We start from the raw sequence: 24,817 nt of genomic DNA on the forward strand, positions 1-24,817 counted from the left end.
AAAAACTTCACTGAATGCCCACTATGTGTCAAGCACTGTGCTGGACAGTAGAGATATAATTGTAAACAAGGCAGACATAGATAGCCCCCGCTCTCATGGGCCTTAGACATTTAGTAAGGAAGACAGACATTAACACATAATTACAACCAAACAGAGAGAAAGCTAATGCCACAATTTGTGCCTTGCACAGCACCTGCCAAAGTTAAGCTCAGTACATACTGTTATCACTACCTCAATTTCAAAAATACAAATAGTCTACCCAGTAAAGAACTATGTTAAAGTTATAAATCAGAAGTGATAGAAAGGGAGGAAAAGAGATGATAGTCATGCTTCAAATTTAAACTGTGGTACAGTGGTGATGGATGCACAACACTGTGAATGTACTTAATGCCACTGAAGTGTACACTTAAAAGTGGTTAACACGATAGATTTTGTTATATATATTTTACTACAATAAAATAAACAGCATTTAAAAATCGTATTAGGTTGTTAAATGTTGAATCAACTTCACCAAAGACTTAGAGCACGTGAGTACTTCCGCATCTCAGAATGGTGCATAAAAGGTGGAGAGAAGAGAAAGCCATGCAGCACACAGCTGAAAGCACACAGAAAATGTGAAACTACTTTGCTTCAATTCTCTTCTAACCTTACTGAATTGTTCAGTTCACCTGCTCTGCTCACACAGCCTGTAGAGCACAGCTAAGAAGGAAAAAAAGAAAAAAAAAAAAAAAAGCCACAACCTTAGAAACGGTTTTCACTATAAATGCACAATTTCCAATATTTCCAATCTCGGTTCAGTTCTCAGAACTCTTCTCAATCCTTTTCCTTAACAGTAATCAGCTCCCAAACCTTTGCCACTCCCTCAAATCTGCTGTTAAATCCCATGTTATGCTTAACACATACCCTCCTTCTCAGAGGAAGCAAAGGCCCCCTCAGTTTCCTGATCCTCACCAACCCTACCCCTCCATTTGTTTCCGTTCTTACTTTCCCCTCTCCAGGTCCTCAATAGGTGGCATCTCTGGCAAATGCACTGCCCCCACCCCTCACCAGCAGCAGCAGCTGTGCTCTGAATTCCCGCATCTGTGACCTGCTCATGAATCTTACTCCATCAACTAGCCACTCGGTAACCTGACCTTCTCCCTCTGTACAGGCTCCTTCTCCTCAAGCTACTCCCATGTTTAAAAAAAAATTGTTATTCCCCCCACCCCTGACCCTAATCCTCTTCTAGCTACCACCCTATTTCTCCACTTTCTCACTTCTAAGCTTGCACCACCATCCCTACCTCCCAGTCACTGCTCCACTCCCTGCACACCCAGGCCAATGAGTGTACGCTAGCTGAAGACATCAGTGATTTCCCAATGACTCATTTCAATGGACCCTCTTCAGTTTTTTTTAAAAATAGAAAATCTCAGCCATATTTGACTCTCTTGATTGGCAGTACCACCATTCACCTAAAATCACCCAAGTGAAAAACCTGCCTTTCCAGAGTCCTTGCATACTATTTCACCTCCTCATTCAGTCACATACACACACACGTACACACACAAAAATACATAGTATTATCCTCTTGTTAAATTAAAAAACACAGGTAAGCTTATAGAATAAAATGAAAATTAAAATAAGGTGCACGAGATACAAAAACATATGTCCACACAAAGACCTGCACGCAAATGCTCATAGCAGCACTATTCATAGCAGGCAAAAGCTGGAAACAACCCAAATGCCCATCAACATGTGAATGGATAAAAAATTGTAGTACAGGCATGCAACGGAATACTACTCAGCAATAAAAAGGACTGAACTGCTAGCACAGTTGTCCCTCAGTATCTAAGAGGAGTTGGTTCCAGCAACCCAGCAGATACCAAAGTCTGCAGATGCTCAAGTCCCTTATATAAAGTGACAAAGTATTTGCATATAACCTATTCACATCCTCTTGTATACATACTTTAAACCATCTCTAGGTTGTAACCCAGCAGGACCCTCTGGGGCCTTCCCGGGACAGATCTCTCCCCCATATCCTCTGCTTTAGCTCCTCTCTGAAGTGCAGATAATAGTGTCTGACACACATTTCCTGAGTTATTTTACAGATGCTAAAGCCACCACCAAATGGAAGAAATTAACTACTTGACCATGAGCATGTAGCCCCCAGACCTAATGGCACCTGAGGATTGATAATGTTAACCCCTGTGACCCTGCCCTGTTACCTCACCATCAACCAATCAGAGAGTTGTACATGAGCTGATCACACACCCTGGGACTCCCCTCCCACACCTGGCTTTTAAAAATGTTTCGCTGAAACCCATGGGGAGTTCAGGCGTTTTGACACAAGCTGTCCTAGACTCCTTGCTTAAGCCTCTGCAATAAACACTGTGCTCTCTTTCACCACAACCCAGTGTCAGTGGATTGGCTTTACGACCTGCCTCCGGCAGACCCAATTTGGTTCAGTAACAGGTTACTTATAATACCTAATGTAAATACTATGTAAACAGTTGCCAGCATGTGGCAAATTACAGTTCCGCTTTTTGGAGCTTTCTGGAATTTTTTTTCTTTATATTTTCTATCTGTGGTTGGTTGAACCCAGGATAGAGAAACCATGGATATGGAGGGCCAACTGCATATGCAACGACATGGTAGAGTCTCAAAAACACCATGCTGAGTGAAAGCTAGACACAAAAGAAAACATACTGTGGGATTCCATTTATAGAAAATTTTAGAAAAAGCAAAACTATAGTGACAGAAAGCAGATCAACAGTTGTCAGGGGCAGAGGTTCCAGGGATAGACTGGCTGCAAAGGGGCATGCAGCAACATCGTGGGGTGATGGAAGGCCCTGTATCATGACTGCAGTGGTGATTACATTACCTTATACATTTGTCAAAACTCATCAAATTGTAGACTTAAAATGGTGAATTTTATCATATGTAAATTATCCCTCAATAAAGCTGACTTTCAAAAGTTAAAGTGAGTCTTCTAAAATGCATCCTAGAGACTTCCCTGGTGGCGCAGTGCTCAAGAATGTGCCTGCCAATGCAGGGGACACAGGTTCGAGCTCTGGTCCGGGAAGATCCCACATGCCGTGGAATAACTAAGCTCATGTGCCACAACTACTGAGCCTGTGCTCTAGAGCCCACGAGCCACAACTACTGAGCCCGCATGCCACAACTACTGAAGCCTGCACACCTAGAGCCCATGTTCCGCAACAAGGGAAGCCACCGCAATGAGAAGCCCACATACCGCAATGAGAAGCCCACATACCGCAACGAAGAGTAGCCCCTGCTCGCCACAACCAGAGAAAACCCATGAGCAGCAACGAAGACCCAAAGCAGCCAAAAATAAATAAATTTTTAAAATAAAAAATATTTTAAAATAAAAAATAAAATGCATTCTACTAAAGATTTCTGTGTCTGCATTTGTTTTCCATAGTCCTAATTCATATTTTAGTTCTATGGTAATTCAGTCCTATATAGAGTATTGTGTTTCTCATAATAATACAAATCCTTCTCTAACTGACTGGAAACAATACATAGAATTCTGTTTTATTTCCAGAAACCTTATCAAGGCAACAATTAAGTGTGTGAATTTTATTATTATCAAAATGGGAGTATCCTGATTGTGATAAATAAGTAGTATGTCTCTGATTCCACCTGCATAGCAATTTCATTGACTCTCAAAAAGGTTCTTTGGGAACCTCTTGAATGAAGACCTCAAACTCCAAAAGGTGAACACTGGTCTGTCTTTGAGACACTATACCCATGTGGAAAACATGAGACAAGGACTTCCTCCTTATTTTATTCCCTTGGGATCGAAATGTGTACTTTTCTTTATTCCCATCCCACCACTAGCACCTAATAAATACAGTAGTTTATGTTGACTCCTTCAAAATATTTAAGGCATAAATAAATGGAACTGCTGTCAGCAAAAGACTCACTTCCTAAACAATCTATATTCAAACCAATTTTATAATGTTATCAATTTGCCTAATCCTAACAATTTGACTTCCCTGGTGGTCCAGTGGTTAAGACTTTGCCTTCCAATGCAAGGGGTGCAGGTTCAATCCCTGGTTGGGGAGTTAAGATCCCACATGTCTCGTGGCCAAAAAACCAAAACATAAAACAGAAGCAATACTGTAACAAATTCAATAAAGACTTTAAAAATGATCCACATCAAAAAAAAAATCTTAAAAAAAAAATTCTTGTCTAGTCCTAGTAACCAGAAATACATACACAAGTTGCAAGCCTTAACCTGTTAAGGCAGTTCTGTGAATCCTTAGCTGGGGTAAACCTATGAATGCTTACCACAAGATAGTGTATTAAAAACCACAAGATAGTGTATTAATGTATGTTCCCTGTGGTTCCACATACAGTTTCCAGAGTTACAGAATGATCATGCTATAATGCAGGGGAGAAAAGGGTGAAGGCAACTAGTTTCCATTCACTTATAATTAGTCTTACAAAGGCTGATTAATTATGACAGTTCCACTAACTCACTGACTTGCTTTCCAGAAATTAAGGATATTTCCAGCTAAACAGAGTAATTATCCAAAGATTAGTGGCTGGTGATTAATTTATCCTCTTAAGTGACCATAAATAATAGGGATTACATTGCCTTGACATTTTTCCATAACCCATTCTCAGTTGCCACCAGACACCCAAAGTCATCAAGATGAATTAGAGGAAGAGACAGTTTAATTGGATTAAGCATTACTTTTATCTGATTTTTTTCCAAAAAATAATAATAGTCTGCCTTTTGCTTTAAGTGTCTCAATATTTGTTTCCTAATCAAAGCTACAAAAAAAAACTACCATGTATAGCAACTAATTATAATAGCATACACATAATGAACACTAAGTTATACAAAACAGTGTATTTTCAAGTCAACACCAAAAAACATACATTGCTCTTTCGTGATTCCTGACCTTTGGTATTAGCAAATCTCTCTGGTGTGTTGGCATGGGATTTAAAAGACTATATGGCTTCTGTTTCTCAAACTCTGAGGAAAAAATACTTGAGTTGGCCTTCCCTCTGCCTCCCCTCCCCATGATCACTGGATATCAAATTGACTTGTCATCAGGCCAGTACTTGCGTTCAACCCCACAAGCACAACAGTAGACAAGCATGGTCGAAACACTGCCTTAAACCCTGACATGTGCTTTAATACAGACCTTGCAAGTGAAGCCAAAAGGTACTAAAAGATGAAACAGTTACTGGAAGGAAGGGTAGGGGGTAGGGGTGTCTTGGCTTATGAAATAAGGCAGATACCCTCTTCTTGCACAATCATCAATTCCCTTTCACCCACCCCCTGCTTTTACTGGTTCTTCCTCCAGGGTCACTGCACTTCCAGCACCTTCAGCTGGGCTTCAATCACAAGAGAGCAATTCAGAACCTGAATTCTGAGAGATTACAGCACAGCACGTGAGTCAACACACACGCCCACATACAGGGACTGTGCCAACCTACTCAGTAACAAGAGTGTCTGACATATCTGTTGTGCATCCAAAGCACTTTGACATTCTTTTATCTTACTTGAGTCTCACTGCTACAACTGAGGAACTGAGTAGCTGACTCAGTTCCTAAACTCTGTGATGGCTGATCTACAAGATAACATCTTCCTGTTGAACAAGTTTTCCACCACTATCAATACTTTACATTTAAATTAGAAATATATAAATTAATTGAAATGATTCTAAGCCACTCCCACAGGCTCTTGGTCTAGAACATCTTGAAAATAAGACTTACAGACTGGTTTAATTAATCATACAGTGAATGCAAGAAACAGTAAATGCAGATAGTCTCAGAGGCCACGTAAAACTAAAGGGAGAAAAAAAGAAACAAGTCTTAGGACTAAGTTTTGGAAATACTTAAGACAATGACAGTAAAAAATACAATCTGACCTTTGGAAAGTTGCAAATCTGAATTAGAGAAATCTAAATGCTGGAAAGATTTTTTTTTAAGGATGAAGTGTTGTTACTTTTAAATAAGATGATTTCAATGGAAACCAACTAAGCTACCTAGGAGCAGCCCCTGGGGCTTCTTGAGACAGAATTTCTCAGTTTCTATGATAACATCACATTCCTCATAAAGAGATGGGCTCTTTCCAAAGCTCTACCTCCAGCCTCAGCTCCACTCTGAGGCTCCAGGTTTACGTGTCCAGTTATCTGCTTAACATCATCCCCTGATGTCCTGCTGGCATTTCATACTCATATGTCTAACATCTGAGTCAGCCTTTCCCTGTCAACTCCTCCCCCACATGCCCCTGGTCCTGTCAGTGGCACCATCCAGGACTGTCTATATCATTTGCAGGGCTGAGTACAAAACGAAAATGTGGGGCTCCTAGTTCAAAAATTATTTAGATGCTGTCCCCAGGCATAAGCATCATCTGTTTCCATGTCACTGTCCACACGCATCACTTGCCAGACTTCCCTCAGTCTGTCCTTTGAAATGTCTCACATCTACCCCTTCCTTCCCACTTCCACTGCTGGGCCTCAAATCTACCCCGGCTCTCAGCCAAGACCTCCGTAATTGATGTTCCTCCTCTTTCTTTCCCTCTGCAACCCAGTCACAATTTTTTAAGGCACACTTCAGACATCCTTGATATCTTCCCATTGCCTATTAAATCACATGCAAACTTCTTAACTTGGCACTCAAACCTTCCATTCCCCATTCTTTCCCAGCCTTATCTTCTGGGACTTTCCTCTACAATTCCTAGGCTCTTGCCAAACCAAATTCCTTGTCATTCATTTAATGAGCCCAGTGTATAGTTGAGTATTAAAGAACCTGGGTCCTGGGCTTCCCTGGTGGCGCAGTGGTTGGGAGTCCGCCTGCCGATACAGGGGACATGGGTTCGTGCCCCAGTCCGGGAAGATCCCACATGCCGCGGAGCGGCTGGGCCCGTAAGCCATGGCCGCTGAGCCTGCGCTCCGCAACGGGAAAGGCCACAACAGTGAGAGGCCCGCGTACAGCAAAAAAAGATGTCTACAGATATATTATTTACATTGCATAACACAGCCTGCGATTCAAACACCAAGCAAAAGGAGGTCTGGCTGAGTAATCTAGGGTAGATCAGTATGATAGCCGAATATCACATTTACTGAAAACATGAAGCAGGTACGCTACCTAATAAAGAAAAATGTACCTTAAAAATATTGTTCACTGAGAAACAGAAAGCAAAATATTCACATATAAATCTACAGTTCCTTATTTCCAACTTTGGAATCCCAAACCCAAAGTTTTTTTATAAGATGGCATCAATACTCACTTGGAAGTAAAACATGATCTGAACTGACATGAGGGTACTTATGGTCTCTATTTGTCCCAATTACTCTGAATAGCCATACATTTTTTTGCAGAAATATCAGTGTATTAGATTATAGGGTGCTGCCTCAGACTCCCCTGGGAGGGGAGGGACAGGGGGTAAAAAACACAGCTGTATGAACCAGGTTACTTTTTTAAAATCAAAAGAATTCGACCCCAAAACACATATGGCCCCAAGAATTTCAGATAAGGAACTGTGGCTCTGTGCTAATGACATCAATTGTAAATTTAAAGAGTTAAAGTTTGGTATTCCTCAGCTTTGTTGAAAAAAGTGTCTGAGGGACTTCCCTGGTGGTGCAGTAGTTAAGAATCTGCCTGCCAATGCAGGGGACATGGGTTCAAGCCCTGGTCCGGGAAGATCCCACACACCGTGGAGCAACTAAGCCCGTGTGCCACAACTACTGAGCCTGAGCTCTAGAGCCCGCAAGCCACAACTCCTGAGCCCTCGTGCCACAACTGCTGAAGCCCGTGCACCTAGAGCCCATGCTCTGCAACAAGAGAAGCCACTGCAAGGAGAAGCCTACGCACTGCAACGAAGAGTAGCCCCTGCTTGCCACAACTAGAGAAAGCCCAAGCGCAGCAACAAAGACTCAACGCAGACAAAAATAAATAAATAAAATAAATATATATTTTTTAAAAAGTGTCTGAAAGGCATGCATTCTTTCAGGAAGACTCCTTATAATGCTACAACTGCAGGAGTGTGTGAAAAGACAAACCAAACCCCTCTCCAAATAATTACAAATTCCAAACCAATAAAACTGAACTAATTACAATTTCTTTTTGCTTAGATTCAAGATTTCACATTTCTGGAAAAGGGTCAGTCTTCTGTCCTACTGAGCATCATTTTACAGACACAAATTTATTGAAAGAAATGATAAACTCTCATATTTTTATAAAGAACACTGAGCTAAAATTTAGGTCATTTAAAAGCATTATTTTAAATCTTTTAGTTTAAATAGTCATTTAATATGTAACCATTTTTATCCAGGCAAAGATTTTTTTTTTTCTGGTGGCAACACAATGCGGCTTTGAGATTTTTTTTTTCTGGTGGCCAGCAGCAAACTGTGGGGAATGCTCTATTTGCCTTTGCCCTCGTACAAGTAGCCTGTGTACCAGAAACACAAAAGAACCACCAAACAAGAGGATTCTTGATTAGTAATTATTTATCACTCTGGATTTAAAATTATGCATACAAACACAAATATTCATCTATTATCTCTTCTGCCCCTTCTCTAGTCCCTCTACCCGTCCCTCAAAAGAGAAATATCAATAATAATTTTCTGCGCTGTGTCTGGCTGGGGCTCAGGTATGATTAGCATCGCATGATCTAGCTCTTAGTGACTGTCCATCTGATATTAAATATCTCCATTTTGATCCAAAACAAAATGTGGTCAAATAATGTAACATGATTTAAAATCAGTTCCCTGGGACTTTCCTGGTGGTCCAGTGGTTAAGACTCCACACTTCAAATGTAGGAGCCACGGGTTCGATCCCTGGTCGGGGAACTAGGATCCCACAAGCTGTGCAACACAGCCAAAAAAAAAAAAAGCCTCTCCTCCTAATCTGTTTATATACAATTAACGAAAGATTGTCATTATAAAACTAAAATCAGTTCCCTTTACCAGTTCCAGCCTATTCCATAATTAACATTTTTCTCTGAGAAGAGACAAAACCTAACAACTACGATGAAAACTCCATACATCTATCATTTATTCCCACAAAACCGCTTCATCTTAGGCCAAATTTACTATTACAGTCATTAAAGTTAATACATCTAATGCTAATGGTTAATTATTTTTACTATTATAAAAGCAACACTTGTTCAACATAGAAAAACTAGAAGCTACAGATAAACCAACAGAGACTAAGAAGTCCAAAAACCTGGCACTGGGAGGTAACTTTGGAGTTGGGGGTACTGCTGCCAAAGTTCAAGTGTTACATTACTGCAGGAAAACAACTGCAATTTTCTGCCCCCATCTGTGCTAAAACATCAATTAACTTTGTGGAATGCCATTGTTTAAACAACCATTGACAAATGTGAATCCTTTGAGATGCTGACATTTGAAATTGGAACTTGAAGTCAAAACTAATAAAAAGGATAATTAAGCAAGATGAAAAGGTTTTTACTATTAAAACCAGTCACCAGACCAACCCACCCCACTTGGCATTAGTACCTACACAGAAAAAGTCAATAAATACCTCTGTTTAATGAGTAGTGGTTTTCTACTCTAATGAAACGTATCTCAGAATTGTTTTTTGGATCCAGTCTAAGTTGGTCACAAGACTAAATAAATTTTGACTTTCTGAACACATGCAGAACACTGTTGATGCAATTTACTCTTTAGCAAAGAAAAAAAAAAAGGGTAAAGCTGAACCACAGACCAATGCACCTTTCCCTGAGTTTTATACGTTAATTTAACCACTGACCTTAGATTTAACTGTCTAATGATAGAAACGCATACCTTGAACTGAATTCAAAACTCCAGTCACTGATTCTCAAGTTGGGGGACTGGAGGAGGAAGGCAGCACAGTTCCCCCTCACCAAGAGGAGCATATCAGAGAGGTACACTTAGTTTTTTGGGGTTTTTTTTTGCGGTACACAGGCCTCTCACTGTTGTGGCCTCTCCCGTTGCGGAGCACAGGCTCCAGACGCGCAGGCTCAGCAGCCATGGCTCACGGGCCTAGCCGCTCCACAGCATGTGGGATCTTCCCAGACCGGGGCACGAACCCATGTCCCCTACATCGGTAGGCGGACTCTCAACCACTGCGCCACCAGGGAAGCTCCACACTTAGTTTTAAAAAGCGTATTCAGTATTATACTTTTGTCTTCAAAACAACAAATAAAGAATCCTAGGGGATTCCCTGGCCATCCAGTGGTTAGGACTCGGCACTTTCACCGCAGGGGCCTGGGTTCAATCCCTGGTGGGGGAACTAAGATTCCACATACCACGTGGTGCGGCCAAAAAAAAAAATCTTAATTATTTCCATAATACCACTAAAAGTAAAGGGACAAAATCTTAGCTGGTGGAAAAATAAAGAAACATGGCTTTATCTTCCGGGTATTAGGGAATCTCACTCAAAAGTTAAACTACCCTTGGAGGTGTGTATCAAAATTTTCAACAGCTATGGGACTTTTATGTTTGGGAACAAAGCGGGTTAGAAACACTGCTTTGGTCCACATACCTTATTTCAAATCTTTATTTCATATGTATCCCCATAATTAAAAATTAGTGAAATGCAATAGCCAAGACATGGAAACAACCTAAATGTCCATTGACAGATGAACGGATAAGGGAGATGTAGTACTAGGTTGACCAAAAAGTTCCTTCAGTTTTTAAGTAAAAATAAAAGATACATTTTTCATTTTCACCAAGAACTTTAAAGAACAATGTATTCACCGTTTTGTTCCACTGCCTTCTGTCATTTTTCAGGCAACTTCATAATTCCATCTTCCAAAACTTTTTCTTTTTGAGCAAAGAACTGTTCCAGGTGCCTTTTACAGTCTTACAGGGAAATGAAATTTTTTCCATTAAGAGGATTTTGTAAAGACCAAAATAAATCGAAATCCGAAGGTGCAATGTCTGGTGAATACAGCGGATGAATCAGAACTTCCCAGCCAAGCTGTAACAGTTTTTGCCTGGTCATCAAAGAAACATGCGGCCTTGCGTTATCCTCATGTAAGATTATGCATTTTCTGTTGACTAATTCCGGATGCTTTTCGTCGAGTGCTGCCTTCAGTTGGTCTAACTGGGAGCAGTATTTCTTGGAATTAATCGTTTGGTTTTCTGGAAGGAACTCATAATTAGAGGACTCCCTTCCAATCCCACCATATACACAACATCACCTTCTATGAATGAAGACCAGCCTTCGTTGCGGTTGGTGGTGGTTCATTTCACTTGCCCCACAATCTCTTCCGTTCCACATTACTGTACAGTATCTACTTTTCATCGCCTGTCACAATTTATTTTAAAAAACGGAACGTTTTCATTGTGCTTAAGTAGAGAATTGCAGACAGAAATACAGTGAAGAAAGTTTTCTTCACTTAACTTATGTGGAACCCAAATATCAAAGCGATTAACATAACCAAGCTGGTGCAAATGATTTTCAACACTTGATTTGGATATTTTGAGTATGTTGGCTATATCCCACATGGTATAACTTTGATTGTTCTCAATGCCTCGATTTGATCACTATCAACTTCAACTGGACTACCAACCGTGGAGCATCGTCCAGTGAGAAATCTCCAGCACTAAACTTCGCAAACCACTTTTGACACATTCGATCAGTCGCAGCACCTTTTCCATACATTGCACAAATCTTTTCTTTACATTTGATTTGCATTTTTACCTTTCTTGAAATAATAAAGCATAATATGCCGAAAATATTGCCTTTTTTCTTCCATCTTCAATATTGAAATGGCTACACAAAAATTCACCAATTTTGATAAGTTTTTTTTTTAAGTGCACGCTGATATGACAGCTGTCACAATACAATCCAACAAAATTGTTTCTAATGAACTTAAAGACAACTAAGCACTGTTAGAGTCAGCTTACAGAAAAACCCAAACTTTTTGGCCAACCCAATATATATATATATATACAATGGAATACTACTCAGCCATTAAAAAGAATGAAATAATGCAATTTGCTGCAACATGGACACAACTAGAGATTATCATACTAAGTTAAGTAAGTCAGAAAGAGAAAGACAAATACCATATGATATCACTTGTATGTGGAATCTAAAAATATGACACAAATGAACCTATCTATGAAACAGAAACAGAATCACAGACATAGAGAAGACTGGTGGCTGCCAAGGGGGAGGGGGTTGGAGGAGGGATGGAGTGGGAGGTTGGGGTTAGCAGATGTAAGCTTTTATATATAGAATGGATAAACAACAAGGTCCTATATAGCAAAGAGAACTATATTCAATATCTTATGAGAAACCATAATGGAAAGGAATATAAAAAAAGAATAATTCAGTTATATGTATAACTGAATCACTTTGCTGTACAGCAGTAATTAATACAACATTGTAAATCAACTACACTTCAATTAAAAAAACTTAGTGGGACTTCCCTGGTGGCACAGTGGTTAAGAATCCACCTGCCAATGCAGGGGACACGGGCTCGATCCCTGGTCCAGGAAGATCCCACATGCCACAGGGCAACTAAGCCTGTGCGTCACAACTACTGAGCCTGCGCTCTAGAACCCACGCACCACAACTACGGAGCCCACGTACCACAACTACTGAGCCCACATGCCTACAGCCCGTGCTCCACAACGAGATGCCACCGCAATGAGAAGCCCGCAAACTACAAAAAAGAGTAGCCCCCGCTCACCGCAACTAGAGAAAGCCCGCGTGCAGCAATGAAGCCCCAACACAGCCAAAAAATTTAAAAATTTTTAAATTTAAAAAAAAGAAAATCATGACTACATTAATATAAGCATGTAATAAAGTTAGAAATTCCATCTGGCCACCTTCTTAAAAAAATGAAATAAAATAAAATAAAATTTAAAAACTTAGTGAAATGAAAAAAGACTTCAATTTGGGAATAAGGCAAGTCACCTCCTCAATTTCCTAGTTCTAGTTCCTACATGCAAGGCGGAATGCAGTCATTTTGCTGTTAATGAAGATAACTTAGCTAAGGTATGATCACACACATCTGGTACACAGATAACTAGGAGCACTGCTTTCCTCCATTACTCCAGTCCTAGAGGGTGGCTCTGTGTAGTGCTTCTGCACAGGTCCCAGGAGAGCTGGAGTTGTTCCTTCTGAAACACTGCCAATAAAAACACCCACAGTTGTGCCTGGGTGGCACCAGCCTAGACGGGTGCTCAGAGCTGGGGTGAGCTGACTGTTGGAGCAGTGTTTGGGGTTTCGTTTGTTTTCGTTAAGGTTTGTTTCACTTCAATATGAGATCAGATCTCTAGCTGGGTTGCGATAACTCTAAATGGAATGGATTGGACGACTTCACAGGATTTCTGATAACTTGGGTAGGAGACACTAAAGGTTCTAGCGAACATTTAGGTAAATATGCAGAAAATAGTTTCAAGGGGATAAAAAGGCAGTATTCTACATTTCAAGACAATTTTAACAGAAGGATAAATCTTTGTCGAGATAAAAAGATGCTCTTAAATTCAACTTAACGGATGTAAATACTGATATCATGTGTCCCAACCTTAAACCGTGCAAGTTGCAACTTCACTATCTATAAATAGAGGTAATGACACACTACAATGCTACTCTAAAAAAATAAAATTGAGTAATGTATATGAAAACCCTTTCTTTATGGTAAAGAACTATGCAAATTATCACTTAAACAAATATGGATTATCTTAAAAGTGCCTTTCACAGAATGCTAGATTAGATGGGTTGAAATTAGGTTCTATGTCTTCCACTCTACTCTAAGCTTAATTCGTAACTCATTTGAATTCGTGCTACCCCCAAAACATTCCACATGCATCCCCCCAAAACATAACAGTTGCATAAAAACATTGTTTATCCCATAGTTGTGATAAAAGAAATAAAATGGCCAACCATTTCATCAGAACCTTATAAGGACCAACAACCACACTGAAGAGAGGAGTGGCACACATAAAGTCACAGAGGCAAAGACAGCAGGACAGATTTGGAAAAGTGCAAGACCTTCGGCTAGGCTGGAGCGTAAAAAGCAAGAAGGGAGAGGGAATTCCCTGGCGGTCCAGTGGTTAGGGCTCCACGCTCCCACTGCAGGGGGCCCGGGTTCAATCCCTGGTCAGGGAACTAAGATCCTGCATGCCGCGCAAGATGGGAGAGAGGTGAGAAGCAAGGCTAAAGGGTCAGGCAAGGGCCAGTGCTCAAAGGCATTTGGTTTTCCCAGAACTAATGGGTATCACTGATGGCTTTTAAATAGAAAAATGATATGGTCCAATGTTTCAGGAAAACCACTCACTTGTATAACTGAGGACAGGTAGACCAGTTAATGGGTTATGACAATAATTGAGGCCAAAAGTAATGAAGGCATGAATTAAGGCACAGCACTAAAGGAAAAGACAGAGATTGACTTATGAGGCATTAAGGAGGTAAACACAAAAGGACTGTCTAATTTAATGAAATAGGAAAGGAAAGAGGAGAAATAAGAAATTAAGATGGATTTCAGGTTTCTGACATGAGCCATCAGAGGTGTTATGCACTGAGAGAATTCAGAAGGAAGGTTACGCCTATCCACAGGTGGGCTGTTGTTTTTGGTGGCAGGTGAACACTAAGTGGGGTGGCTAAGAAATGAGTTCATTTTAGCTAAGTATGATGTACCTGTGCATCCAAATGGAATTTTCTAGAAATAGGTAATATGGGTCTTGAACACAAAGAAGAAATTTGGAAATAACACCCCAAGATAGTGGCTGGAGCCACAGGGCATATAAGACACCCAGGGAAGGCAAGAAAAGTGAAGCAAGCACATGGCCTGGGACCAAGCCTCAAGGAACTGCAACATGGATCCAACGAGGACCCATAGGGCTTCCCTGGTGGCGCAGTGGTTGAGAGTCCGCCTGCCGATGCCGGGGACACGGGTTCGTGCCCCGGTCCGGGAGGATCCCACATGCCACGGAGCAGCTGGGCCCGTGAGCCATGGCCGCTGAGCCTGCGTGTCCGGAGCCTGTGCTCCGCAACGGGAGAGGCCCCAGCAGTGAGAGGCCCGCGTACCGCAAAAAAAAAAAAAAAAAACAAGGACCCATATAAAAATGATACAACAAATCACATCAAGAGCACAGAGTACAATTTATTCTAAAAGACACTTCAAAACCTCTCCTGAAATAATTCATACACTTTTATTTTTGGTTGAGTTGGTTCTTTAGACTGTTAATTCTATTGATAAAAATTCTACGATAAAACATGACAGAAATACTCATATTGTTGTACTTAATCAGAATTCACTACACACTATTTACACTTTTCAGTCTTGCTCTGAACTCAGAAACATTCTGGAAACAGAGTATGAAATGCTCACACCATGCTCATGTCTTTATTATTCCAAAATCCCGGAACAATTTTTGTGGTCTAATAACTTATTTTAACAGGCAGTTTAGATGAATTCACATGGAATATAAGGTTGGATGTTTTAAGATGGAAGAGAATGAAGGAAATTCAAGCATCGTAACAGCTGCCATAAGTGAGTTCTCTCGGCTTTTCAACCTCTCTTTGAGTGCAAATAAGAGTCAGGTATTTTCCTTATAGTGAAACGTGTATATAGTATAGGACCACGAATCAGATCATTCGTTCACTGAAACCATCTTAAGAAAACACCATTACCAAAAACTGTCCTATGACATAGAAATGGTTAGCTATGCAGACAGCTTTCCCCACCAAAAATAAAGCCCTCTCCATAAAAACCAGACATAGCAGTTCAGTTCTGAGCTATAGCCAAAACCTCCTGTAAGTTCAGGTGTAGCATACAACTGCAGTATGTATATATCAGCATAATATCAGTATGTAAATGCAAAAGCTTTTTTTTAAAAAAAACCTTCAGGAAGAGCTAACTGACTTAAACTTTCAGAGGTGCTAGTAAGACCACGTTGAGAGGTGTTGCACGATGCACTCATCCCTAAATGCTACTAAAACTCCTACTTTGTGATTATAACTATCTGAAGAGCAATCTACCTCCACACAGGGAAGGCAGAGTTGCGTTAATGATTATAACCAAAGAGCGTCCCTTTTTGGACCTTTTTGATTGCCTACTTTCCTTTAAAACTGAATTGAATTTTTAATACCTTGATTTATACTTGAAAATATCCAAAAGAGGAAGATAATGTGCAGTGTTTCTCAAACTTATTTAACCACAGGCCTCTTCTTTAAAGAAAGGCTATTAAAGAACACATTTTGGGAATTACTAAAAGAAGTAGGGGTCTTCTTGACCAAGCCTCTGGACCACAAAGACATAATTTCTTCAAAAGAATATCACTAAAAAAAAAAAGAATATCACTAATGACCCTAAATACTGATTCTGAAAACATACTTGTTTTAAATAGTTAGTTTTTAAACATCAATATACCACTAAAATATTTTTTTCTTTTTCCAGGAAGAAAGTAGATAAGGAAACTAGACTAATACCCTAGTAATATCCCAGAGAATATCCACAGCACTGTGTCAGGAAGCTAAAAGAACCCTAGAATCTTTCTCAGTTCCATGAAGGAACTAAAAATAGGTTTTCCAATAACCAGTTAAAGCAAAGTTGCAATTTCTAAGGGAAAACAATGTTCCAGTTAATTGTAGTATCTGTTTTAGTTTTCCCAAAAGTGTCTGACTTCCCCCTATCCGGGCAAGAAGCACGTACATATGAACAGATAAAACGATAACTCAAGCTCAGCTTGCTCCCTCTGATGGACCTTTCTAACACAGCAGTATGTGCAAGGCATATCTCTGAGTGCCATGTCAACAGGAGCCAAAATAACATAATAGGGCTGTGATGCACTCAACATTTTTAATTGGATCTACTGCCTAAATCAGAGTTCGGCTTTCTTCCCCTTTCCAAAGTCTTAATTTCACCAAGTGAGATTTATTGCCACAGAGAAAGAGGCCATCCAATGCCGTTCCCAGCCTCCACCGTTGGTGGGAATTTCCTTAGAATTTCAGCCTCTTACATTAAGACTGAGTCCTGGTATACTGCAAAGAGAAGTACTCTGTTTACTTATTTGTATCCCACAGCAGATCAAAAGGGAATCAGCTGTTCTCCTTGGGAACAGCTGACTTCCTCTCTCTATTACCACCTCCAGTGCCCAGCACAGAGGGTGTCAGATACTTGGTAAACATTTGTAGAATGAATAAGGAGTAACATTAAGATGTGTAAACTCGCTTATACCTTAGTGTGAATGAATTTCTCCACGCCCTTTTCCTGAGAAATTTTGGGTGGATCGTCAGTGACACAGAAAGAGGTAAGAGAGCCCTAAAGAGAAAAAGTAAAGCCTGAGGAAGATTCCTCTTCAGTTCTGCCTTGAAGTACTGTCCTGGTATGGATCAGTCTAAAGGAGCCTGGTTCTTCAAAGGAAACCCCAGACTTCTTCTTGAATGCCATGTGAAATTATCTTGCTTCTCCGTGAACATCTCCCTATACTTCAAAAACCTAATTCTTTCTGGGCTTCCCTGGTGGCGCAGTGGTTGAGCGTCCGCCTGCCAATGCAGGGGACACAGGTTTGTGCCCCGGTCTGGGAAGATCCCACATGCCGCGGAGCGGCTGGGCCTGTGAGCCATGGCCGCTGAGCCTGTGCGTCCGGAGCCTGTGCAACGGGAGAGGCCCCAGCAGTGAGAGGCCCGCGTACCGCAAAAAAAACCCCTAATTCTTTCTTTCTTTTTTAATTTTGGCCACGCCGCACGGCTTGCAGGATCTCAGTTCCCCAACCAGGGGCTGAACCCGGGCCACAGCAGTGAAAGCACCAAATCCTAACCACTAGACCACCAGGGAACACCCAAAAACCTATTTCAACGAGACATCAACAACTGGCAACTGCTTACTGACAGCCAAGTGAGACCAAGAAACAGGGACCCTAATCTTTCAGACCTCTTTTCTAACGCCAGGATTCTCGGTATAGTACTCAATCAATTTCTAACACTTGAATTAACCAAACATAAAGAACACTGGATTAGCAGAATGTTATCTAGCCAATGCAATATGATCAAGCATTAAAAACCTAGCTTCTGAAGTCACATAAACCTGAGGTTGAACCCTGGCTCCACCACTTACTTAATCTCTATAAGCCTGAGTTTCCACATCGGAAAAGAAAGATTAAATAAAGCCTATCTCGGGACTTCCCTGGTGGTCCAGTGGGTAAGACTCCATGCTCCCAATGCAGGCGGCCCGGGTTCAATCTCTGGCCGGGGAACTAGATCCCACATGCATGCCGCAACTAAAGATCCCGCATGCCACAACGAAGACCCGGCACAGCCAAAATACATAAATAAATTAAGTAAATAATAAATAAAAGCTCAACAGATAAGTTTCTTTAAAAATAAAGCCTATCTCATGGAGTTGCAGTAAAAGGTTTAAAATAGGAGTGCATGTAAAGTGCTTAGCACTGGGCCTGGCACATGTGAAGTTCTCGAGAAATATGAACCATCATTTGGAAGCCTAGGTTCCCATTCCAACACCACCTCCCTGTGTATCCTTGGGCTTATAATTATAAAGAAGCTAATGAACACGTGGAGACTGCCCTCTAATGCCGGAATTATCAATCATGAATAACGTAATAGAAAATGGACCGAGGGCTTCCCCGGTGGCGCAGTGGTTGAGAATCCGCCTGCCAATGCAGGGGACACGGGTTCGAGTCCTGGTCTGGGAAGATCCCACATGCCGCGGAGCAACTAAGCCCTTGCGCCACATCTACTGAGCCTGCGCGTCTGGAGCCCGTGCTCGGCAACGAGAGGCTGCGATAGTGAGAGGCCCGCGCACTGCGATGAAGCGCGTCCCCCGCTTGCCGCAACTAGAGAAAGCCCTCGTACAGAAACGAAGACCCAACACAGCCAAAAATAAATTAATTAATTTTTTAAAAATGAAAGAGAAAAGGAGGGAGAGGATATGGAATGCACGGGCTCTAGTCTCTCTGTTCCAGACTTCGAAACTTTGAAAAAATAAAAGCCTTGAACAGTTCCAGATATGTTTTACGTTGTACTTGAAGTTAGCATACGTTTGATCACAGATGACTCAGCATTAGAATATCCAAATAAAAAAGACTGAAGAGTCAAACTTCAAAGCAGGTGTTCTCAAACACTTCAGGGCCTACTGTAGATGAGACTTTATATGAAACACGTGTGTGTGTGCGTGTGCACACGCGCGTGTGTGTGAGTGAGTGTGAGAGATGGAGGGAGGGAGGGAAAGAGAAAGTGGGGAGAGAGAGAATGAGAGGAAGGAAGAAGGGAGCAAAGAAAGGAGAGAGAGACAGAAGGGGGGTGGATCTCAACATTAACTGGCTAAAAGACTATCCTGTCACCATTTTTTCACCGATGAGGTGACCTCAGACCTTAAAGTTTATCTGCTGTACATGTTTCACATATCGACCAAGTACAAGTACAGGCTTTTGTGCCATCTAGCTGGGGTGTTACACAGGGCCGTTACAAGTGCACAGGGCCCCTCTGCAGGAATTAGATAAAAGGCACCCAGAGCACAGGCTGGTTTCCAGTCACCACTGACCCTGAATTGTGTACCTTTGTGCAAGGGCACAACCAACCGCACATGGCAGTCATGCAGATGAGCACAAAGATCTTCAGTATTTAGCTGGCACCCCTGTATACTTGTTTGTGTGGTACACACCCCCACACACACAAACACAGCTGAAAGCCATCAAGGATTTAAATGAGTAAATGGAGAAAGACATTCAACAAAACTGAAAATAGAGAGTTTCAAAAAGTTCAAGAGAGCAGGTCCCTGTGGCCTCCCTCCCCTTCAGCTACCCAGAATTGGCCTGTTGTAGCAATGGGAACCTTGGGGACGGTAGATACAGAGGCTTCGACACTGCAAAACTCTGATCCCTGGTAAAGCTATGGTCTCTCTCCAGCAGTTGCTCACTCTCTCTCAAAAAAAGTTAGGAAGGAGAAAAAATAAGACACTCCACAGATACCAATGGATCTACTCACCTGAGTTTGCAAAACCAGTGGTAAACAAAAGACTGTTTTGTTTTGGTGTTTTGACTTCAATAAACGTCTGTAATCCCAGGCAAGAATATGCTAAATGCTGAAGGACCTAGTCTTAGAATGTTGACTCTGTGAATTCTGCCTCCTTGGGCTTTTCCCTCCCAGATACCCGATACTCATAGAGAAAAGACACAAAATAATTTTTGTTTACTACTACATATGCATATCTATCCTGCTAAACTGTACAATAGTTGCCTTCCAAGCAGGTACATCATATTACATTTTGAACACTTTTGTATCCTGTGACCTGCAGAACACAGCAGCTTTAAAAGCTATTTAAGGAACAGAAATTCCAGGTTAAATATGGTACCTGATTCACATGCGCAAGGAGCCAATGTACAAGAATATGCATGGCAGCATTGTCTATAGTAAATTTGGAAGTAACCTAAATGTTTATTAAAGGAAAAATGCATATAAAGTATAATATATTCATACAATGGAAAACTATGAGTTAAAATGTAAAGAATTTAAGCTACCAGCTCAAATTGAGGTATTATGGGGATAAACTGCAAACAATGCAGAGTAGAAGAAAAGCTGAATAATGATACATATAGTATAATACTCTTTATATATAAGGCTTTAAAACTCCCAACATTACCTCTCTCTTAGAATTTGTTACGAGTCTTGTGTATTTTTTGTATGCACACTAAAGACCTAAGGAAAACTCTAAAAATAAACGAAAATTAAAGTTAAAAAAAAAAGGACCATTAACCATATAGTTGCCCAAATGGCAAAGAGGGAGCCTGATTTAGTAATGGAAATCACTTGGCCCTTTAAGTCATAAGATGTGTGTCTTATCTCCATTCTGGGCTCATTAGGACACTTTATTTCAACAAGCTTCACTTTTCTCACCTAAATGGGGTTGACAACGCCCGCCTTGCAGGATGACATGAAATAATGTATGTAAAGGCATTATACAGAAGGTCTTGGATTTGGTAGATCAGGTAATAACCAACCCTCTACACAGAAAAAAAATTTTAAGTCTGCACCTTTTTCATCTAATTTGGTATATGATTAAATATGACAAAGAACACACTAGGAAAGGGCAACCCTTCACCTCCCTCTTCCCAGTCCCTGATCTGGCTGTCTCCTATATTTAGCAGAGTGACAACCCCTTCCCCCCATCGCAAAAAAAAAAAAAAAAAACGCCACGAAACCGTGGTTCCTTCAGGGCCCCCTTCCGAACTCCCGTGACCTTGGAATACATATCTTTCATCTCGCCAACGCTGCCTCCCCGCAACACAAACAGCCCTCTGCAGCGCCGGGAGCAGATGAACAAAAACCCAACCGTCACGGTCACGAAAGAGACCGTAAAAATGACGGAGCGGTGTAATAGGGTTTGGAAGGGTCTGTTTGTTTTCAAAAATTAAGAGAAAGTCTACCGCAGACTCTTAGCCCCTATTCTGCAGAGAGGAAAGCAGGAAGATCTAGGCAAATAAGTTTTGCGACTTGTTTCCAAATACAGTGCCTACATCTGGATTCAACACAAAGACAGGCGCACCGAGCAGGCTGCTTTTGCAACTGGACAGACCCACCCCTCACAACCTCCGCACACACGGACCCACAGAGGCGCACTAGGCGGCGCCGACGCTCGCTCCGCACGCGGGATGCCCGGGGGTCCCCGCGCCAGCCCCCTCGGGGATGGCCGCGACGGGTGCTGTGCCTCACCTGTCTTGAAGACCATCTTGTCATCGTCCTTGGACCCGAAGGTCTTCAGCATGGACACGAAGAGCACCCCGCAGGCGTTCTGGATGCCGAACACCGACCCGTTGCACCACATAGCCGCCAGCATCACCAGCCAACCCCAGCCGCCCTCAGGGGGCTCAAGGGGCTCAGCGCCCGCCGGCCCCGCCGGCCCCGCCAGCTCTACCTCCACCTTCTCGGCCCCCGCCGCCTCCGGGCCATCCAAGGGTCCCGGGCCGGGCAGCGGAGCGGCCCCTGGGGGCGCAGGGCCGGGCGGCTGCGCCTCGCTCGGCCCCCGCGCGGCGGCGGGCTCCTCCTGGGAGGGCACCATGGCCCGAGGCGGCCCCCTCGGGGGCCAGGGAGCGCGAGGAACGCGAGTTCCCGGCAGGCTCGCGGAGGAGCCGCCGAGTTGGGTTGGCGGGCTAGGGAGGCCGAGGTGAGGGTGGTGGAGGCCCCCGTGGGCAGGCGGCGCAGGGATAAGCCTCAAGCCTCCCGGTCCACAGCCCCGCACCCTGACTGAGCAGGCGGCTGGGTAGCCCGGTCTTAAAGACGCCCGCCCCCCCGCCCCACCTCCTGGGGGCGTGGTCGGCGGTGGGACCTGCCCCGGCCCACCCCCACCCCGCGGCGCGCGGAGCCAGGTGCCTGCGGGTGGCTGTATCTGCGCGCGCGTTTGCAGCGGGGCCTCCTCCTACCCGGCGGGGGTCACAGATGTGTAGGTCACCCCGCCACAAAGTGTTAACGGAAGGGGCGCGTCTCCTCCTAGGTGCACGCTGGGTGGATCATCAGGACCACAGTGCGGGACCTTCTTTAGCCTCAGCTCACTGACAGCCTCACGACTAAACTAACATTGTCTCTTTGTTTTCTTTTTGTTTTGTTTTCTGGCATTCACCTCTTATTACTAATTCTAATACATAACATACGTTATGCCACCTGCTGACTTAAAAAGGAAGTCGGAAAGATTAGAGGCCTTGTTTAATTTCTCCTGCATTCACATGCAATTTCCTGTGAATACTTGGCATAATGAACAGGCTCATTTTGGAAGACTGTTATACCAGTCTTCAAATAACAAACATTTTTGACAGACAGCTGAAAAACACTAAACTACAGCACAGTTGTTTGTACTTTAAACAAACACTAGCACCTGTATTCAACTCTTCTGTCTCCCTGAAGCATGGAGCAACAATGTATGTAAAAGAAATGAAGAGTAACTAGCTGCGCAACATTGAGCACAATTTTTTTTTTTTGGCTGCACGGGGTCTTAGTTGCTGCATGCATGGGGGATCTAGTTCCCAGACCGGGGATAAAACCTGGGCCCCCTGCATTGGGAGCACGGATTCTTACCCACTGGACCACCAGGAAAGTCCCTTAAGCACAATTCTTAATTTCTCAGTTACTCAAATTCTTCACTTCAAAGTCAAAATATGCTAGTTACTTTATGATGGAGTACACAAATGAGTGTGATTGATCACATTTCTGCCTCTATCTGTTCAAAATCTAGTAGAGAGAAGTCCTGGGATAGGAGTGTCGGATAATAAGTGTTACAACACATATACAACAAAGAGAAGTGGGATGGAACCATTAAATTCTCTTCAAAACGCTAGAGAAGAACTTATACAGCAAATAGCCTTTGAGCTGAACCCTGAATCATACAGGGAACTTCAGTGGACAAAGATAGGGGAAGAGCCTTCTAGGTAAATAGCAGAAGCTAAGGGAAAGCAGGGTGTACTTGAGGAACAGGGAACAAAGCTCAAGTATATGTCTTAGGGATGGGATTAGAATGGTAAACTAAAGAACAGTCGCCCAAGTGCACAAAAATGAATGTACAAGGATGTTATTCAAGCACTGTTGGAAATAAAAAGTGGAAGCAAAAGTGTGCATCAGTAGAGAATTGATTAAATATGTACTATATAACCACTAAAAGTTATGATGTTCACCTCTGTTGACTTTGAAAGTCACAACATTTCATTGAGCAAAGAAAGCACATCCAAAAAAAACATGGTATGGATTATAACACAAAATATAAAATAGATATCCATGAGTCAACATTGATATAAGTAAATGATTAAGTACATAAATAAGGGGGGAACAAACACCTCCTTGCCTGACCTTCTTTCCCCTCTTTTGAATGGTGAATTCTCACTATATCTTCAAGGCTTAACTCTAAAAGGAAGTCACCTTTATCAATTCTCCCTCCAGGCTTCCATATTTTATTTATAACACTTCTCACAGTCAGCAGAGTGGTTTTCAGTCTCCTTAACTAGAGTAAGAATTTTCAGACGGTCAGATGATGTCTCATGGAGCTTTGAACCACAGCACCACGCACAGTGTAAGTGAACAACAAATAGTTGTTGAACCAAACTGAATTGAATTGAAAAAAATTTTTTAAGAATCACACAGCATGAAATTGATCACATCAACTTCATCCCATATTTTCAGGTGGAAAATCGTATTTTTTAAACAACATGAATTTATTTCCCAATTATAAAAGTAATACATGCTCACTATAGTAGATACCACAAAAAATAATAAAATTTTTAAAATTTATTATTACACCACTCATATAACCTCTCTTAACATTTAATAGTTTTTAATTATTTATGTATTCATGGAAGATAGAGCATCAGTTTTGTAACTACCATTATTGCATATTTCCCCTATAAACTACGGTATGGCATCATAAAAAAAATTACAAGTCTTTTAACCCTTAATGAAAATTGCTACATCCAAGATGATGAATGAAACATAAAGAAGCCCAATGAGATGAGGATGCCCAGTAGACTTTGCCGCAGGCCATCTTCAAAGGTCCATGTGACTTAGATTTGTACATCAGCAAAGTTATTTACCAGTTACCACATGTTATGAGTCTTCAGGACTGCTCACAAAGCTACAAATCTACTATGTTTCCTTCCAGTCTTTTTTTTCTCTTTACATTTTTAAATAAAATCTGAATCACGGTATTGTGGACTGTGTACCCTCCCCCCACCCAGGCAAAAAATCGTATTGAAGCCTTAATCCCCAGTACCTTAGAATGTGACTGTGTCTGGAGATAGGGCCTATAATAAAGGTAATTAAGTTAGAATAAGTTAGAATGAGGCCATTACACACAAATATTTATCAGCATCTGTGATTTTTTTTTTTTTTTTTTTGCAGTACTCGGGCCTCTCAC

At 41.9% G+C, this 24,817-nt stretch overlaps 1 protein-coding gene across 1 annotated transcript in view; it reads right to left on the reverse strand.

The window, feature by feature from the left end:
- SLC16A10 (solute carrier family 16 member 10) overlaps positions 1-21,982 on the reverse strand; it is a 133,307-nt gene extending 111,325 nt beyond the window's left edge. Inside the window, exon 1 of the mRNA XM_065889053.1 lies at positions 21,637-21,982. Within this exon, the coding sequence (XP_065745125.1) occupies positions 21,637-21,982 (346 nt within the window). The remainder of the gene's footprint in view (positions 1-21,636) is intronic.
- Between the last annotated feature and the right edge of the window lie 2,835 nt (positions 21,983-24,817).

The sequence above is a fragment of the Phocoena phocoena genome, chromosome 12 (genome assembly GCF_963924675.1).
Source record: "Phocoena phocoena chromosome 12, mPhoPho1.1, whole genome shotgun sequence".
NCBI classification, from domain to species: Eukaryota; Metazoa; Chordata; class Mammalia; order Artiodactyla; family Phocoenidae; genus Phocoena; species Phocoena phocoena.